This window comes from Xenopus laevis, chromosome 1L (genome assembly GCF_017654675.1).
Source record: "Xenopus laevis strain J_2021 chromosome 1L, Xenopus_laevis_v10.1, whole genome shotgun sequence".
In the NCBI taxonomy this organism is placed as follows: Eukaryota; Metazoa; Chordata; class Amphibia; order Anura; family Pipidae; genus Xenopus; species Xenopus laevis.
In genome coordinates this window covers 106,989,922-107,008,957 of record NC_054371.1, presented here as the reverse complement: position 1 = coordinate 107,008,957, position 19,036 = coordinate 106,989,922, and the positions used below count along the sequence as shown (strand labels likewise).

The following is a 19,036-nucleotide window of genomic DNA, read 5'->3' as shown; positions in this document are numbered from 1 at the left end:
CCTGTTTTCTTAATTGAGGTTTTAGCTAAATGTAACCAAAGGTCTCACTGTATCTTTTTCATCCTACAGGAAAAGCATATACAAAGTATCAGATTTCAATGTGGTTATTCACCAAGATCTGTAAGTAATGTTTTTAATTTTTGATGTTTCATTGTTGCAGTGAAGGAACAAAGTAACCTTTTTGTATATACACATAATGTAAGCTCACAGAGGCACAGGGCTGACACCTACTGGTGGAAATTTGAAGCACACTCCACACATGCAACTAAAGAGACTTGATTGAAAAAGACTATACAGCTGTACATGGACTGATGACGTCATGCTGGCGCCAAAACACACTGGTGGGGGAGGGTATTTAAGGTTTGATGCATTTTGTACACACCATCCTTGAGAAAGGTCCCCAGGTGGGACCGAAACGTCGGATAACAATGCTGTGTTACCAATAAAGACACTTTAATCACTTCTAAAATGAGTGTGCTGATCCATTACTACTGCATATTATGAACATTGATCGTGCACCTCTACTCTATTGGAGATCGAGTGCGGACACCCAAAGCAACTCTATATATATATATATATATATATATATATATATATATATATATATATATATATATATATATATATATATATATATATATATATATATATATATATATAGCCATTATTAATTACAAATTATATAAATGGATTACTATATTTTAAATCATTTCTAATAAGGTCAAGTAAGCATATTAGGTAGACCATATAAGTTTCTCTAATAAGCCTAGTTGTAAAACTGAAAGGTGATTCATACATACATTAAATACTAACCTTACTATATCTACAATTGGAATAATTCCCCTGATATTTGTGATGAGTGAAATCCACTTGCCCTGATAAAGAACATTCTTGATATAACAGATGACTTCTCTTGCAAATCTGTACATGTGTGAAGATGGATAGGCTTTTCCTCCAGCGGGTGTCTTTACTGTAGGCAGCCAGGTAATTTTGATATACGGCACATATAAAACTGTATGCAAAGTCATTGTTAGCTCATCAAGTTATAAAAAAAAAAGGTTAAAACCTAAAAATAAAAACATGGTTGGAATACAGGTATTGCACCCTTTATCCAGAATGCTCAGGACCTGGGGTTTTCCAAATAAGGGGTTTTCCCATAAATTGGATCTCAATACCTTAAGTCTACTAAAATTCATACAATAAAAACCCAACAGGATAGTTTTGCCTCTAATACGGATTAATTATATCTTAGTTAAAATCAAGTACAAGGTTCTATTTTATTATTACAGCGAGAAAAAGGCATTTATTTTTAAAAAATTTAATTCTTTGATTAAAATGGAGTCTATAAGAGATGGCCTTCCCATAATTCATAGCTTTCTGGAAACGGGTTTTCAGATAACAGATGCTATTCCTGTATTGTGCATTAATATCTTCATTGTGTTCATACAGGACTTCTAAAATTTTCTTGATGTACTGATAGATGCCACTCACTGTAAGATGCCATAGACAGTCATTATATAGTATGCTGGTAGAGGGCTGAATCCCAGTCCAGGACTGGTCAGGAGTCCTTTGGTTTAGCTTTGTGTAAGCTTGTGCCATTGCTAATAAGGTCAGCATAACCTTCTTTATGTGAAAACGCATAGCTAGATCTACGATGCAGAGCTCCTTTCTTGAAAGTCATACCCAGTGCAATTGTATTTGATGCACTGTTCGTATCAGCTTTAGAACACATATTCTACAGAGAAACAGAAGACAATTTTTTTAGCATTCTGGTAACAGCCACACGATAATTTTTTATACTACCAATAACAGCAAATCCATTTAAATGTATCTTTTGTAATGAAAATGTTAAAAAGAATTTTCATGATACATTTAGTCGATACATTTCTTATCTTTGTCCCTGCTAAGCAGAATCTCTGGGTTTCATTATAGGCAGCTGTTAGAATTGAGACAATAGTTGCTAATACCCCAGAGATGATGCTTAGACTCAATGTTGCAAAATTGTTTAAAACAGTTTAGTCTGTACCTGAATTACTGAGCTGCCAGACTCAAACACCAGAGACACGAACGTTCAACTTTAAACTTAGATTTTGGAAAAACAGTAAAAAATAAATAATGGAAAGTATTTGAAAAAGTATTTTCTGGGGAACAATCTGAAAACCACTGAATTGAAAAAGTGTTTGGAAGGTGAACAACCCCTTTAAGCTTAAGCAGTATAAAACCATGCTTATATCTCATAGGTCACATCTGAATAGTAATGAATGTACATTGCAAGTGCTCGTAGGACCACTTTGAATAAGTTTACCAATTCATATTTGGGGTTTAGATCCCCTTTAATAAATCAGAGGATACTAGGATGAATGTATTAAAGCAGTATCAATGTATATTGGAAGTTGTTTTGGGGTGATGTCCCATTTAATATTGAGTCTAGTGTTGACAACAGTGATACAAACACATGTTGGATTGATTTGGATTCTGTTCTTTTTGCATCAACTAGGACAGCAGAAACAACAAACCCAAACAAGTGTAAAAAAAAATAGTTAATAAATCCAAGGCCACTGTTATGTACAAACTTGAGCAAAAATAGGATTAGAACAATCTTTGCATGTGTTTATTCATTACCCCAAGGATTACTTGGTTTTAAGTTGAACCACAGAGCTGAGAAGGTATTGTAACTAATTCAATCATTTGCTGTTAGCTTTATTGTTCTTTGTTGTACAGAGATACACAATAAACTATGTTGTACGTAGACAGGATAAACTAAGTACTTACATTGTAGATACGATTGTGGCTCATAACTTTGTTTAAAAAAATGACGACAAGAGAGGGCAGGATGCTTATCACCACTCCTAGTATTATAGTCAACCATATGTATCCATGGCTTAATGTGTTTCTGCTGGCACCTTTAATAAAAATAAGTAGTCATTATTTTCCCATTTCTATTAAACATATTTTCTTTGGATTTTTCACATGGAGATTACATACATATGCAAAAGAAAGCAATGGACCCATATAATTAACAGGCATAGATTAGCAGTTTAGGCCTAAGGATGCCTTTGATCACCAGTATCATTATAGATCTAGAGTGTGAAGGATGGTTTATCATTGTACCACTTTCTTTATAGGGACCCTTTCACTAATCCCAAATTTTTCCCCAAGACATTTTGCAATGTTTTACATTGAGCTGTCCAATTTATGGGGCATTTTATGAGGGGAGCATTAGTTCAGCTGAGATATATATCTTAGGGGCAGATTTATCAAGGGTCGAATTTCAAAGTACAAAAAACTTCGAAATTCGACCATCGAATTAAAAAAACGTTGAATTCGAATTTTTTTCAACAAATTCGATCGAACTAATAAATGGTTTGAATCGACGATTCGAATGATTTTAGCGATTGATCGAACGATTTTTATTCGATGTGTAAAGACTTAGAAAAATGTTGTAGAAGGTCCCCATAGGCTAACATAGCACTAGCAGGTTTAATTTGAAGTCGAAGTTATTTTAAAGAGACAGTCAAAGTAAATTCGAAGTCATAGTATCCTATTTGATGGTCAAAGTATCCAAAAAATTACTTTGAATTTCAAATTTTTTTACTTCGAAAAATCCCTCTAATTCACTTTGACCCTTAGTAAGTCTGCCCCTAAATATGTGCAACGTAAGCTTTGCAGATATGTCTGATTTTGGGAGTCATTTCATTTAATTTCTCTAGAAAGATAGATGGTAATAAATGTCTAAAAAATGGTAGATAATTACATGAATTAAAAAATATTAAAATCTATTTTTCATAATACAGAGAAATATGGCCTTATTATCAAATTTCTTCTTGGAAGTACTTTTAAAAACAAATTACTGATATCCTGTGTTAGAAAATCTATGTTCAAAGTCACCTGCTTGGGGTACATTGTACCATCAGCAATTTATCAATGTAGATACAATTAAATCCCTCAAGAAGGCATTTACTTTAGCTCCGGTACCCAAAAACCTCATCTTTCAACCTGAACAGATAGCTTTTATACACATCTCAATATATCCTGTTGGAGAAAGAGTCTGGTTCGACCACCTCAGGGTGACTTTTATTAAAGGTGCTCCCAAATGTTTTGGTAATTTCTGTATAATTGATGTCATCTATCCTGTTGCCATCCGACTACAACTTCCTCCAGAGATGAGCAACCCTAATGTTTTCTATATCTTCTTTGAGCTGTTACTATTTTTTGCTGTCATTGTACAAGGATAGTAGCTGGAAAATATCCTAGATTACAATATCCTAGTCTCCATAGTTACATAGGTAATTGAAAAACAGGCAGTTTACTGTTCAATATAAGTGTGACTGGGCTGTCTGAAATGAGACTATATCATCATTTAAATACTTCCTTATTTTGTTTTGTTGTATAATTTATAGATAATCAGAATTTAGTTGCATCACTTGGATGCCACATAACTGTCAATGTTATTTCTCCACATCCCAAACACCTTAAAGGTGGTGAGAAAAAGGGACTATTCAGTGACAACCAGGACCGCCATCAGAAATCGCAGGGCCCCGTACCACAAAATTTCCTGGGCCCCCTGGGCTGCGCCCACCGCAAGCCCTCCCCACCACACAGTAAAAAAACAAAAAAAATATTGGTGGCTAGGGTACCCACGTTAATAAAAATAAAAAGATATTGGTGGTCAGGACCCCAATAAAAAAACATTTGTGGCCAGGGCCCCCCCATTAAAAAATATTGGTGGCTAGGACCCCACATGAGAAAAAAAATTGGTGGCCAGGCCCCCCCCCCCACATTATAAGAAAATTGGTGGCTAGGGCCCCTTAAACTTCCATACCTTCCCGAAGTCAGCAGCTCTCAGAAGGATGGGGGCCCGGCTTATCAAGTAAGTGTGGCGTGGCCGGGGCCCCCTACAACTCTCCCCCCTGATGGCTGCCCTCGTGACAACAGCCTATGGACTGAATTGATATGGTACAGTAAATTTGGCCACACACAACACCCGTCCACACCCACTCACCCCCCGCTTGCCATGCAATAGTTGTGCTTTACCTGGAAACTGGAACATTGTTGGCTGGAAGGTAAACAATGGAAATGATTGGCTGGTAAATGAGGAGAGGAAATATAGCAGTGGGCTGATGACAACAGCAATGACAGAGAGACGGGTCCAATAGGAGATCTCAAAAATGATCTGTCAGAAATAAGAAATTATTGTAAAAATAATTTGAGGGTTTTAGGCTGACTTGAAGCAGAAGTCAGTCACAACTTGTTCCCACTGTTATGCATCAATACCCAGCCTTCCACCCAACTTCTGCACTATTATCTTACAACTTATTTATATTACCTTCTACATTACTTGGCACACATACCCCAGCAATGCATCACTACTGAATTCAGCCCCTTCCTTTCCACCAGTATTTTATAATTTGTCAAAAGTGTGTAAGGGCGATCGTCCCATGAATCATAGGTCTATTATTTCTAGAGTTGTCTCAGAATTGATACATGTGTTATTACAACTCTTAGTTAAAAGATCAGCATTATTTTGATAGGTACAAACATACAAATATACTTGATTGCCTAGATAGATAACAAGATAGCTTGTTATGCCTAGAGATCGACAGAGGTTGCACATGAACTGCTGTAGACATTATTAATTGTAGAGAATACTGTAAATTATGTAAAAGGTTTCTACATAAAGTTTATGGTATCAATTAAAAAATGTTAGAGTGTTGTTTAATACAAACAGGGAAGCTCTTATAGCATGAAATGGGTTATGGAAGAAACGAGATAGACCTGCAGCAAATTGAGAGCTGAAAACTGTGCTGCAGAATTTAAATTTATCAATAGTAACGTTTAACAAAAAGTGAGTTTTGAAAAAAACTTTTAAATAGCATTACATTAAGTCCTGTTTTAGTGTTTGACTTATTTTTTCTGTGTGAGAACTAACCCATTGTATTCTGCAGAGCTTAATTGCTATGTAACTGAGCCCTTTCTCATTTTTCAGATGGAATGGCTACACCACAGCTTGATCTACAGTAATGTTTCTGAAGCAAACATTCCAGTTTTACCAGTGCAGGCCAAGATAAATGACCACCAGAGTTAGGGAACAAGTACATACATACTTTTCTCTGCAAAAATCATAATAAATGTCCCCAAATATGAAGTAGCAGGCATAGGACCACAACTAAGGAGTAGGCAGATTAGGAACATGCCTAGGGTATTAACATATTCTTAAGAAAATCCCTGGGGGAAAACTGGTCCATATCACTACATTCTTATCACAAAGGTAAAAATATAAGATCCTCCAGCAGGGAAAAGTACATAACTGATTTTGCAAGTTTGTCACATTAAATTAAAATGTATACTTTTTACCTCTATAGTGACAGACAGTATCACGGTGGTGGCGGTTGTAACAGCAAATGCTTGGTAGTCACATATCCCGTCGGGACCAGCAGTGTCTCGGAATGCCCCAAATGATATGAAGAATGTGGACAAGGAAGTAGTTATTCCTTTTATGAATGTGATTAGAAATGTTTTGTAAGTGAACAAAGAGCCAGATTGTCCTACTCGGTATAATGCAGGAGACTGTAGGCTGACTTCAGCAGTAACATCCTAAAATGCAAAAAAGGGTTCTTTAAGATACTGCAAATAATATTCTGGGCTTCACCCCAGTCCTTTATAGAGCCTCTTGATAAAGGTCTAGTGTATAGCCTGAAACGTTGTTTGTTGTTACCTTTTACCAGCTAAACTTTAGTTCCCTTTTTTCTCTAAGGCTGGTATACAGAATTATGACCATTCATGCGAGGTTACACCCTGTGGCTTTCAGCTTGACATGACTAAATCAAAATATGATCCATTTAGTTTGTCAATGTCTTTATCCTTATTCACCTAGATCAGAGGTCTCCAACCTTTTTCACCCATGAGCCACATTCAGATATAAAAAGAGTTGAGAATTATTCCTGGGTGGTACGAAATAAGGACCTTGATTGGCCATTTGGTATCCTCTATGTAGACTGACAGCTTACAGAAGGCTTTGTTTGGCAGTACGCCTGGTTTTTATGCAACCAAAACTTGCCTTTAAACAAGGAAATCATAAATAAGCACCTGCTTTGAGGCCACTGGGAGCAATATCCAATGGATTGGTGAGAAACATGTTGCTCGGGAGCCACAGGTTGGGGATCACTAACTGATTATTCATTTCTACACACTCAACATGATGAAGACAAGTCTATGCAGCTTCTGTGTATCATTTATATATATGCACATGCTTATACTGCCTATATAAGTCAGAATGAAGGGTTGCTCTATCGTGAAATATACTGTAACATTGGTACCAGCCACCCTTGATAGAACAGATCTTTGTTGACTTTTCAACTAGAGCCACTCAAGTGAAACACAATTTGTTAGTTTAAACATGAGTGTTCCTTCTGTGGGGGGAACCCACCCAGCAGTATGCAGGCAGTAAATAAGGTTATTAATTCTTTTGGAAAGTGTTATAATGATAAAAAAGACAGTAATGATGCTCCCAATGGCTAAGCAAGCGGGAAGCTCTGATCTTTGCTGGCAATTTAAAATCAGTATTCACAAAACTATGTGGACTCAGGTCAACGAGTTACACTTGGTTACATAACAAATGCCTTTGCTTAACCTCTATACTATAATGTATGTCAACCTGGAAGTAATACCCACAAAGGAAAATGACAGGTTTTACCTTTACATGGCCATTCTCTGTAGCAAATTCAGCCAGTTGAAATATCAAAACAAAAACCAAAAGACTTATCATTCATATATGTAACGCTGTATTAAATGCCTTGGCAAAGTTTAAACTACATCTACTGCAATGTCACTATTAAACTTCCCAAACTCAGGAGGCAGAACAGAAGACGAAGCAGCAGCAGCTTCTTACTCTTTATTTAAGAGTTTTCAATATGTTTTCAATAAGTAGCTGTTAGGGGTGTAAAGCTCAGAAGAATAGAAAGATAGAGACACCGAAGAAGCAGTATGTCAACTAACCAATTAACAACCTAGTTACTAACCTTTGCAACTAAAAGCAAAAGAACGAATTGGAGTAGAAAGCTCTTTAATGCCCTTCATGAGAAAGCTGCAAGATTACATTGTTTCTTTGTAGTGCTGTTACAATGTCTGTTAGAACATATCGATTTGAACAAGTCCTTTGGCAGAATATTGTAGCTGTCCCTTATGATGGAAAGTACTCATTTGTCCAAGGCATGATTGGAATATACATACATTTTATATGCCACAACTCCTAGGGGGCTATTTATCAAAGGTCCAATTTTAGAATGTTTAATACCTCGAATGAATGCAAATGAACTCACAACTCGAACAGTTTCTAATTTAAGAAAAAACTTGAATGTAAAAAACTCTATTCAGCAAAGACTCTAATTAACCGCTTTTTTGGTGAAAAAAATCTAAACGCTTGAATGGTTCGAGCTTTCGGGCTAAACCCTTGAACAAAAAAAACAAACATCATGACGGCTATTAACATCTTCAAATGGTTCAAGGGACCTCTGCCACTGATGCCTACATGATCTTGAAAGGTTTTTAGATGGTGTATTTTCAAACTATTTCCATGGTTGGGGTATAATTAATCTCAAAAAAAAATTTGATTAGTTTTTTTAACCCGAAAATGTGATATTTGACCAAAAAAATAACCTCCAATTTTCGTGGAAAACACAACCTCCTTAATAAATAACCCCCTTAGTGTGCTTGTTAACCAAGCATTATGCTGAATTGGACTGGCTTTCTATTGGGTTTGGACTAGTCTAGTGCTATCAAGAGATTTGAAATCTGGACTGATTTAACTCGTACAATAGGATGAGGTTCGAAAGACCTGTCTGTGCTTGGTATAACAGTAGGCTGTAATGGTGCAGGTGTGGTGCACTGGGGCTTTGTGCAATCAGCACATAAATGCTGTTCCCCTTTCAGTAGCTTAACTAGGAGACCACAGGTCAGGATGCAAAAACTGCACCCCCCCCCCCATCTGCCTCTGAAGAATGCCACAACATCTGCACTGACAAGTAGGGCCATATTAGAGTATTCAATTTCTTTGTAATTGTTGAAATACAAGAGTGAGTATATCCTGGTCAATGCAGCAGGTGCGTAGTCGGTGATATGTTAAACATTTAAATCAAATGTATGATTGATAGTTAATATAGATATTTTCAGTTGAACCATTAGAGGGAACTAGAGAGTAGCTGTTGCTAGGCAAAGTCCCCAGTGGGTGGAGAGTAGAAGATGATAAAAGGGAAGGTTGCAGGTAAAAAAGATTGAGATGCGTCATGGGAACAAGTGAGGGGAGTCACCTCAATGGCAGTTGAGTCATCCCATATAGAAGATATTGTACTTAGACAGTTAGAGGTCAAGTAGTAATAGTACACTCTAGTGGGTGTAAGTTAGTCAGGTGATTAGCATGGGCAGCAGGGCCCTACAAGGAGGTAGTGGGCACAGTGTGTCCAGCAGGAATCTCTTCAGTCAGGGTGGAAGAGGCAAGGCTCAGCAGGACATATCTGGCCAAGACCGAAGGGGTGTCGGAGTGAAGGAGCGAGTGCCCCCTGACAGTGTGTTAAACAGAGTGAAAGCAAAAGAAGGATTGGGGGATAGAGCCTTGCAAATGAGTGCCTGTCTTTGTAGCTGTCCATCAACAATAAAGAGAACGTGGTTACTGCAGCCTTCCGCCTACTGTGTCTAACTTAAGGTGTCTCCATAAGCAGGACGGTGGTTCCTTGCAGGTAACAAAGGGGTTAAAAGCCGTGACCCCGTTACAGATGGCTACTGACAATCTTGACATTATAGACTGAATGCAGGTCTATTAGAAAATCTAGCATGAGCACTAGCCTATTTATCAGAGGGAACAATCAGTATTAATGGGGATGGGTAATAATTATTCCCCAGCATATTTTATAGCAAAAGCAGGAAACCCTGTTAACCCAAAGCCCATTATGTAGTGAAAGCAGTGAATACTGGCATCTTCCATCACATTATAATGAGAACAGTGGTAATGGCAATGCCCAGAATAGAATATAGTTACAGGGAAGGCCACCAGCTACTCTGGCTAGTCCAGCATGTTTTTCAGTGGGAGCAAAGAAACGTTGTTATGAAATAGAAATATCAGCACAGTATACAATGAGTGAAGAGTGTAATTGCATTTTAAGTACATTATATTGTGGATACTGTATGCAAAGTACATCATACAGCGAGAGCAGTGGACAATGGCTAAAGCATCATTATATACTCTTTGATTGCCTTTACTATCTCTTCTAAACTTAGTGTGCAGTCTGATACTGGCTTGTTAAATTTAAGTGCACTGCCTAGTCAGCCTTTTTTTCCTGGGCATTTTGTGTAACTGCAGTCAGTCTTATAATTCAGAAGTTCAAAAGTCATCTGTATGTGTACATCTCTATGCTGAAAGGCAACAAAATGATGAGAAAAGATCAGATGGCTGAAAGTTTATTTTTGCACTCAGCCAGTTTCTCACTCATAATGCAATTCTGGGGAAGGCAGTGTACAAATGGCCTATTATTTACTTCTCTCCTATACTCTTATATTCTTGACTTTCTTCTTCTCTGTCCTGTCACCTCATCTTCTATTCGCCTCCATTCTAATTCCTCTTAGTCTTATGTGCTCTCCTTCCAAATATTCTGTATTCAGCGCCGATTCTGACGAAGAAGACTTCTGAGGCGGCTCTTCAAATTCCGCCCCCTTCGCCGGCTTACCTATCAGGAGGGGAGGCATCCGAGGCAGGAACACTAGTGCGGAGAGCGAAACTGCGCCCTCTTGCACTAGTAAAGCCAGGCACCACCTCAGCTCGCCTCATTGGCGAAGCACCCCTGTCTGTATTTTTCCAACCTTCCCTGTTTGCTGTCTGCTTTGCATTGTACTACCCCTTTCTGCTGCCCACTTTGCTCTTTCCCTCTTCCCCTAAAGGGCAATTGCTGTTTCCATCTTCCCAAACCTGGAGAGAGGAGTGAGGCCTAAGTGTCCAAGGATTAAGGACACAATTACAAAACTTTCTGCCCCACATCAAATAGTTTACACCCCCCATATATATATATATATATATATATATATATATATATATATATATATATATATATATATATATATATACAAACAGAGATCCTATTAAAATTAATACTCCAGTATGTGCAGTTCCACATGCTCTAACTGTGTAATGGACAACAATTTTAAGCTCAACTAGGGCCATCAAAATTTGTAACACTTTGCAACCTCTGTTACTGCTAACCAGAGCAAGAGAAGAGATTGCTGAGCTTCTGGTAAGGTTCTAATGGCACATTGCTCTAGAATGGTATGAATACAGACCAGCAGTATTAGTAAGCAAGAAATGGTGACTGACAACTTGTGCATATACAATGTCTTAAACTGACCTCCAAATAGGCACTGGATTAATGAGAGCTTTGGGGGAGAGTCAATGGCGATGCAATTCTAGGGCAAGGCAGCAGTGTATGCAACAACCCAATCACATTTTCAAATTTTATATTTTTAACTTGCTATTTACTGGTGAGGCCACTGGAACCTTCTTTTTACTGGTCCTACAATCACTAACATTGTTCTCTCTCAATAAAAGCTTTAGCTCTATCTAGTTTTGGCAAGCAAAATTGCAGCTACTCGACCCCTGTCTCTTCCCTAACCACAAGAAGTATCTCCCCTTGTGCCTGTAGAACAATAACCACATTATTTATTACAAAGAATGGCGTACAAAATAAAAATTTGAAAGGAACAACTGCCACCCAGTGACCAAATATAGGAAATGCAATAAACTGAACATTTGAATTAACCCCACTTACAGGAGCATCAGTAAAATTAGATCTAAGCCAAACAGGACCAGGAGGTTAACTAGACAAAAACAATTTTTAAAAAATGGGTGACTGACAAGAGAAGCAATAAGGAACAGAGGTCAATACTTAACCCAGTAATTCAGGTTACAAAGTTTAACTAGGGAAATTAAATAGTGGAGGCTATAATTCTACAAAGCCATATTTGTGAGCATTACCTGCATAAAAAATACCAGAACTTCTGTTTCCCAAAGGATCCCAACAGTGGTATGAGTACAGACTCACTCCATGTCACTGGAGGAGGATTTCCTGATCCCACCCCCACTCCCCTGCAGTTACTTTTTCTGCTGAAGGTTCTCATTCTTGAACCCGGAAGTGGCACAGCATGAGTTAAACAACCATTTTCAACTATAAAACTGATTTGTCTGACTTTTTAAATAATCATTCCCTACCTTACTAAACGTTATACTTGGTAATTATGCGTGCATGGTGACTGCACGGAGGGCCCTTTGGGTTGCAATCCCGGTGGTCCCCCAATGCTCTAGTCCGACACTGGCAACAGGGGTTACTTTATTTATTATAATACACAAGTTTCAAGAGTCCTGTGACAGAAATGACATCACTATGCACCGTTTATAAGGATTTCATTTACAGGATATTCATGGCAATGATATAACATTTTTTTGTTTACTTTGACAATTCAGAAATGTTGTCTCACCTGTTCAAGCACAGCCAGTGACAGAACTGGAAAGCAAGTGAAGGTAACAGAGTAGAGTGATATGTACCAGCTATCATACAGGGTCTGCAAAATAAAGAAAGCAGATGGAAAACTTGTCAGCAAATCTAGTCAATTTATGAAATGAATTCTTAGCCCATTAATTCTGCCATCCAACTTATTATCACAAGGGACATTATTCAGTGCCCCTGGTATATAAGAAAATTCACCATACAATTAACATTAGTATCCAGATGTAATAATGAGCAATAGGTTTGCCCAGGTGTGGAAACCCATAATAGCCAGTAAGATGATTTCTTTAAAGGCTGAACTCCACAGTGCACTGTTGTCCGGCACGTTGCCATGCGATGACACCCATGTGACATGTGGGATGTGCAGAAGAGAACGACACTGAACGTGAAATCACATGTACAAACTACATGTATCCGACTGTCGGATGAAGACGCATGCATGCGGCGTTCATATCTGACAGTTGGATACATGTAGTTTGTACCTGCGATTTCACGTTTAGTGCCATTCTCTTCTGCACATCCTATGGGGACATGTCAGAGAACAGTGCGCCATGGAGTTCAGCCCTTAAAGCAGGTGACCAGTATTTTTAAGTAATGTTTAAGATTTAGGATTCATTTTAGCAGCTTTACAATTTGTCTCCTTTAGGATTTGGCTGCTGAATTGAAACATTGGTTGCTAGTGCAAGTGGCATGAAGCATAATGGATGTGAAACAACATCTGAAGTGTAGTTATTATTTTGTCTTTAATATCTTTTTCCTCATACCCACTCCTGCTCATCTTCCAATTTACACTTTGGTTTTTACATTTGATCAACCAAGCAATAAAGCAGACTTTTAAACATTATAAGAGAAGTTGCATACATAAGAAAATACACTAAATGGATCATTTAGTATGGGCAAGGTTCAAGTGCTGGAGACTAGGGAAACAGCAAGCTCACTAAACATCTGCAAACTACTTGTAGTGAGGTGCAAGCTAACGCTTTGTGCCTTGTGCTCGATTGCACGCACAGGTACAAGGGATAATTGGACTTAATGCCTGACACAAGCAGGAGTCACCTTTGAGGCCCTGGGATCCCTTCTATGAGGACCCCTCATAGAAGGGATCCCTTCAGTTTTATATGCAGCGCTGCTTATTTTTTAAATATTTTTAATTTTACTTGATTAATATGGCATGGTGGTGAATAAAAATCGCTTTTTATCTTATTTTGACTTCTAATCATCTATATTATTTGCAGACCGTCTCAGACACATGTAGTGTGGGGAAAAGTCCCTTGCGTTTTCTCTGGTTTCATATTGTTAATTTAGTGGACACCCCAACACCTGTAGTCTGTTATATTCTCATTAAGCCTCATCTGAGTCACTTTTGTTATTGTTAATTTTATCAGAATTTTACTTATTCTGTAGACTGCAGCAGAACACCACCATTAGTTGCAAGATCTGCTGGTGACGTGGAATCATTTGTGAATTAACAAGGCTGTTGCAGAAATTGTGTTAATGGAACAGTAACACCAAAAAGTTAATGGTGAAAGTGTTTTAATGGAATGACAATATAATGTACTGTTGTCCTGCCCTGGTAAAAGGGTGTGTTTTATTCCAAACGCGTCAGTTAATAGTGCTACTCCAGCAAAATTCTGCACTGAAATCTATTTCTCAAAAGAGCAAACAGATTTTTTTTATATTCAATTTTGAAATCTGATATGGGGCTAGACATTTTGTCAATTTCCCAGCTGCCCCCAGTCATGTGACTTGTGCCTGCCCTTTAGGAGAGAAATGCTTTCTGGCAGGCTGCTGTTTTTCCTTCTCAATGTAACTGAATGTGTCTCAGTGGGACATGGGTTTTTACTATTGAGTGCTGTTCTTAGATCTACCAGACAGCTGTTATCTTGTGTTAGGGAGCTGCTATCTGGTTACCTTCCCATTGTTCTTTTGTTTGGCTGCTGGGGGGGGAAAAGGGAGGGGGTGATATCACTCTAACTTGCAGTACAGCAGTAAAGAGTGATTGAAGTTTATCAGAGCACAAGTCACATGACTTGGGGCGGCTGGGAAATTGACAATATGTCTAGCCCCATGTCAGATTTCAAAATTGAATATAAAAAATCTGTTTGCTCTTTTGAAAAATGGATTTCAGTGCAGAATTCTACTGGAGTAGCACTATTAACTGATTCATTTTGAAAAAAAAATTTTTTCCCCATGACAGTATCCCTTTAACAAGTTGCTGTATAGCCAAGGGGGCAGCCATTCAAGTACAGGATACACAGTAGATAACATATCAGTTCTGAAGAATCCCATTGTATACTACAGAGCTTATCTGTTATCTGATGTGTTTCCTGTGCCTTTTCTCCTTTTTCAGCTTTGAATGGCTGCCCCCATGGCTACACAGCAGCTTGATTATATAAACTATTGTAGAGTATCTGAAGCAAATACACCTGTTTTACCAGGGCATGGTAACAGTACATTATATTGTCATTCAGTTAAAACAATTTAATTTTATGGTGTTAACTGTTCCTTTAAGCCGAATGTAAAATTGAAAACAATGGATAAAAAGGTTACGTAAGAGTTACAGTGTGTGTGTATAGTATTTAAACACACTAATTAATGAAAGGATAATTACAAGGGCACTGAATCCGTTGAAGCAACCAAACCAGACGTGGCCAAGAACATTTGCAAAAGTCTTGTAGAAGAAATATTTGAAGTACTTGGTGATGCGCAAATAAGACCACCTTCCATGGATAAAGAGGAGACGTTGCAGGAAAAAAAATTGTGCTATAGAGAAATCACTTGATTGCACAGCCTGGGTTCCTTCCAGTCCACTTATACCAACTCCAATATCTGCAGCTAAAGAAAGAAAACACAGGTAGTGTTGGTCATAGAAGTTACTGAAAATAACAAAAATAAAAGAAACTACTTTATTAAGAGACTATGCTTGACTTCTGGCAGCTCCCCTGTCATGCTCAAAGTACAAGGTACATCCTTTCAGAACACTTTGAAAGCAATCTATTTTTCATCCTGCACATTCTACAATATGTAAAGTGGCAAAGGATCTACAGATCTCCAAAGTATATTTATCCATTCACATAGAGGCAGATTTGAGTTTCTTGCAAATTTGAAAAAAAAATCTTCAAAACTCGAAAATCTCAATTGCTAGTTTATTTGTAAAACTTCAATATTGAAAACTTGTGTAAAAGACACTCAATTACACTAACATATTCTACTGTTCCTTTTGATTAGCAAAATCTCAAACTTTCTCAAAAGTTTGATACAAAAATAGCTAGAATTTTAAAAATGTACCTCCCATTGATTTCTAAAAAAACTCACTAGCTTTTAGATGGCAATTTTTTTTTATTGATAAATCTAAGAATAGACAGGTTAAAAAAAACAAATAGCAATAAAAAATACAATCCACAATGCTAACAAATCTTCTTTTTAACATTTACGTTAACCTTTAGTAAGTAATAGAGTGGCTTATTCTAAGCAACTTTACAATTGGCTTTTTATCTTTTTTTATAGTTTTTGAATTATTTGCCTTCTTCTTCTGACTGTTTCAAGCTTTCATTTGACAAATGAGCATTTCCCATTACATCCTATTACACCATATTCTTAGTTTCTTACTTTTAATCATGTTGACATCATTTGCCCCATCTCCAATGGCCAAAGTTGTAGCATTTTTGTGTTTTTTCACAAGCTTAACTACCATAGATTTCTGCTTTGGAGTCACTCTGCAACAGATAACTGTCTGGCACTGAGATGCTAAGTCTACAAAGGCCCATTCCTTAAGGTTGTCCTCTTCTTTGTTCCGATATCTCTTCCAGTTGCAACATTTCTGGAAAATTGAGTGCTTGTTTTGCTTTTGGATTGTTGTACCTAAAATTCTACCCTGCAAAGAGAAAATCAGAGTTTGCAAAATTTCAAAATGTTTATTAAGCATAAAGAAGAAGAGTTGTATATATTATAGAGATTTCAAATACTGAATTCTGAAAATGACATATTGCAGTTTGCTCATAAATTCTCTAGATCATTCTGGAAAAAGAACTGACCATAGGACACATTAAAGGAGACCACAGACTAGCCACTAATGCAACTTTTCCATTCATATAAGTTTTAAAGGACCAGTAACACCAAAAACTGAAAGTAATTTAAATGCATTTAACCGGCAAGTCACGCCAAAATAAAAAATTGTCTAATAAAAGAAAACATAATTCTAAGCACCTTTTCAATATACATTTATTAAAAAATTTCAGAGCTTTCAAAGTTATTTGTAAAAACAATTGCTATTGAAAGCAGCATTTTCTTAGCTCATGGTTGTTACTGTTTAAAGTAGCATTTAATAATTCATGGAGCACAGTAGAACGATACCTCTTCAGTTAAAACATTGTATCAACAGTCTGAGCAACCAAGGACAAACAAAAACTGCAATACATATACAAAAACATAGAACAATTGTCATAAAAGCATATTGCAAAGTCACTTTGAATGTTTTAGAATTTATATTAGGCAAATTTGTATTGTTTGGGTTGACATTCCCTTTAAATATAATGTACTAGTTACTCTGCACTAGTAAAAACCGAATTTCTGCTTCTGAAACAATATTGCAACTTATATAAATAAGCTGCATAGGGCCATTAAAGTTGAATAGGGCAATAGGATAAAACCTCTTTCATGTAAAATAAGATATTTGTTACCATGAAACAGTTTATCGGTAGATTCTCCATCAACAGATAACCTTAAATGTTTTTTACTTGTGATGTTAAGAATTTCTGTACTGATAAAATGACAAATGTAACTTCTGAAAACAAATAAGAAACTCACCAGAAAGTCTCCACTAACCACAAGTGCCATCTTTCTTCCTTGCAGGCTGGTTCTGTGCTTCTTGAAGCTATCGCAATTTACAAGATCTTGTCCACTTCCAGAGAGATTGTTGTTATGCTCCCAGTATTCATCTAGAATATCACTAAAATGTAAAAAAAATCACCATAAAAACCTAAAATGTAGGTTCATAAATTGTATTAGTCATTTAACTGGCACAGTTTCTCAAATATCAAAATGAAGATATGTGAAAAATACCAGAGAAGGAAAAACAAGAATTTTCACATTTTGATAAAACAGCTCCTTAGAAACTGATAATCTAGAAAATAAATGTTGCTGATGAGGGATAGAAAATGGCAAATTATATTTAACATACATGTTCCCAATTAACACTACATCGAAGTGGAATGAGCACAAGCCACCACAGCACTTCACTTCAAACAGTTTATTCACCATGACATGTTTCAGACAGGAAACACAGTGTTGACATGGCGAATAAACAGTTGTTTGCAGCAAAGTACTGTGGTGGATTGTGCTCATTCTACTTCAATGAAGATTCTACAGTTGTACAAGAGTTCTAGCATTGGAACATGGTGAGACAATTCTGTGTTGTGGAGGAAAGTCTGTTGTTTGTTCCCAATTGAAATTATGCATGTTATTGTATCGTTTAAGAAGGTATTCTGTTTGAAAGCTAATAATGAGCCCTGGCCGTGTTGGCAGCCGCTATTTTTTGGGTTTAGCTATGCCAGCAAATGTTAATGTAACCCATGTTAATGCAATATACCTTAACAGTAGTGATGGGTGAATTTCTTCCGTTTTGCTTTGCAGAAAAATTCCCGAATTTCCTGCAAAATTTGCGAAACTGCGAAAAATTCTCAAAAAATAGTGAAATCGAAAAGTTCACGGAAAAATAGTGAAATTCAACCATTTTCACGATAAAATCGAGCAATTGGAACATTTTTACGAAAAAATCAAGCAATTTGAACGTTTTCATGGTAAAATCAAGCAATTCGTACCTTTTCACTAAAAATCAAGCAATTCGAATGTTTTTACAAAAAAATAGAGCAATTCAAACATTTTCACTTTAAAAAAATTGAGCAATTTGAACGTGTTCACGAAAAAATTGAGCAATTCGAAAGTTTTCACGAAAAAATCGGAAATTTGTGCCAGGCGAATTTATTCGCCCATCACTACTTAAAAGGTGATGCCAGGATGAGGTTACCCATAATCTCTACAGAGATACACCATAAAGCTACATCACCAGAAGACTTTCACCTTAATAAGCAACATGAAAATTTGTAACACCAAAACTTAATGGAATCGGGCACAATGGTTCATAGTTACATATCGGTAACAAAAAAAAAAAAGCACAATGCAAGCAATGTTTCCTTTGCACATATTTTGTTAACAAATATTGACTTAAATGACTCTGGACAGGGTGTAGAGTAGGTGAAGGACAATAATGACAGAGCTTGGAAGGGAACGGGAAGTTGGCAGAAGGAGCTAGGGAGACATGAAGAGGAGCTCAATACCATATTGCTTGATCCAGAGCAGAGGCCCATCCGCCTTTGGATTGGGTCTAGGTGACCATGCTTTGGGGTCCATACTGTATATAGGTGCCTGGGACTTCAATTCAATCAAATTTTTTTTATCACAGCAGGAGGCAGAATGCTTGCTCTGGGGTCCTATGG

At 37.1% G+C, this 19,036-nt stretch overlaps 1 protein-coding gene across 5 annotated transcripts in view; it reads right to left on the bottom strand.

The window, feature by feature from the left end:
• Positions 1 to 665: 665 nt before the first annotated feature.
• The window catches only part of atp8b3.L (ATPase, aminophospholipid transporter, class I, type 8B, member 3 L homeolog), an 81,608-nt gene continuing 63,237 nt past the window's right edge, over positions 666 to 19,036 (bottom strand). For all 5 annotated transcript variants that reach the window (XM_041561557.1, XM_018254507.2, XM_018254500.2 and 2 more), the window contains 8 exons: positions 17,349 to 17,490; positions 16,152 to 16,416; positions 15,154 to 15,377; positions 12,514 to 12,597; positions 6,355 to 6,594; positions 5,035 to 5,173; positions 2,773 to 2,903; positions 666 to 1,735 (listed from right to left, as the gene is read on the bottom strand). In XM_041561557.1, the coding sequence (XP_041417491.1) occupies positions 1,559 to 1,735; positions 2,773 to 2,903; positions 5,035 to 5,173; positions 6,355 to 6,594; positions 12,514 to 12,597; positions 15,154 to 15,377; positions 16,152 to 16,416; positions 17,349 to 17,490 (1,402 nt within the window). In that variant the 3' untranslated portion in view covers positions 666 to 1,558. The remainder of the gene's footprint in view (positions 1,736 to 2,772; positions 2,904 to 5,034; positions 5,174 to 6,354; positions 6,595 to 12,513; positions 12,598 to 15,153; positions 15,378 to 16,151; positions 16,417 to 17,348; positions 17,491 to 19,036) is intronic.